Here is a 1,243-nt window from a genome sequence, read left to right on the forward strand (position 1 = left end):
ATATATATATAAATATATATATATATATTTCTGAGCCTCATTTTGTATATATATTATATATATATATATATGAGAAGGGTAATCATACCCCATAAAACTGTTGTGAGAGGTAAAGAAGGTAAGTGTTTATTAGAGGCACAAAAAGGCACATTATCTGCTGGTACTAAACAATAGAATGCCAGGGATGTTCAATATCTTAGGCTGCACGTTGCCCCGCAATAACTGGCTTAGGGTATGAAATTCTTAGAAGGACTAGCAAGGCTCCCCCATGATGACCTATTCATCCACCTACCTCCCCACTCTGTTCCACTGTCTCCCTTAAGAGAGATGGCACCAGCCAGAGCAGGATGCTGCGCCCTGCTGCTGCTGCTTCTGGGGCTGTGGGTGGCAGAGATCCCAGTCAGTGCCAAGCCCAAGGACATGACATCATCTCAGTGGTTTAAAACTCAGCATATGCAGCCCAGCCCTCAAGCATGCAACTCAGCCATGAACAACATCAATAAGTACACAGAACAGTGCAAAGACCTCAACACCTTCCTGCATGAGCTCTTCTCCAGTGTGGCCACCACCTGCCAGACCCCCAACATAGCCTGCAAGAATAGCCGTAAAAACTGCCACCAGAGCCACGGGCCCATGTCCCTGACCATGTGTGAGCTCACCTCAGGGAAGTACCCAAACTTCAGGTACAAAGAGAAGCACCTGAACGCACCTTACATAGCGGCCTGTGACCCTCCACAACAGGGTGACCCAGGGTACCCACTTGTTCCTGTGCACTTGGATAAAGTTGTCTAACGCCCGTTGCCCATGTTCCACCTCACACTCTGCAGACTGTATGCTGCTGCTTTTCCTCCCTCCAGTTCGTTATTAATCCTTGCTCCCCATTGCAAATGCCATTTCCCTCCCACACACCCAACCTCACATACTCTTGGTTTCTTAGGGAGTTTTACAGATGCTCCAAATGATGAGGGAAGAGGGCAGATTCTCTTGAGCCTTTCATTGTAGCTTACTTTGCAGCCCTTCCAGAGTCAAGCACTCAGGATTCCCACAGGGATGGATCTGGGTTTGGTGAGGCCTGTGGCTTATCTAATTTTGAAGACCCTCTTAAAGAAAAAGAATATAAAATTACAAATGTAAATAAGTCAGATTCTTGGAAGGGCTGTGGCTGGACAGTTCAGGGAGATCCCAGACAGGGGTAATTGTCTAAGGAAGGAAGGAAGGGGAATCTCTGCTGTGTTCCCTGTGT

General features: G+C 47.0%; 1 protein-coding gene across 1 annotated transcript; it reads left to right on the top strand.

Moving 5' to 3' along the window:
* Nucleotides 1-234: 234 nt before the first annotated feature.
* On the top strand, nucleotides 235-890 carry RNASE8 (ribonuclease A family member 8). Its single transcript, XM_054449761.1, has one exon. The coding sequence runs from the start codon at nucleotides 235-237 to the stop codon at nucleotides 790-792; it is 558 nt and encodes a 185-aa protein (XP_054305736.1). The 3' UTR covers nucleotides 793-890.
* Nucleotides 891-1,243: the final 353 nt, after the last annotated feature.

The sequence above is a fragment of the Pongo pygmaeus genome, chromosome 15 (genome assembly GCF_028885625.2).
Source record: "Pongo pygmaeus isolate AG05252 chromosome 15, NHGRI_mPonPyg2-v2.0_pri, whole genome shotgun sequence".
Taxonomy (NCBI): Eukaryota; Metazoa; Chordata; class Mammalia; order Primates; family Hominidae; genus Pongo; species Pongo pygmaeus.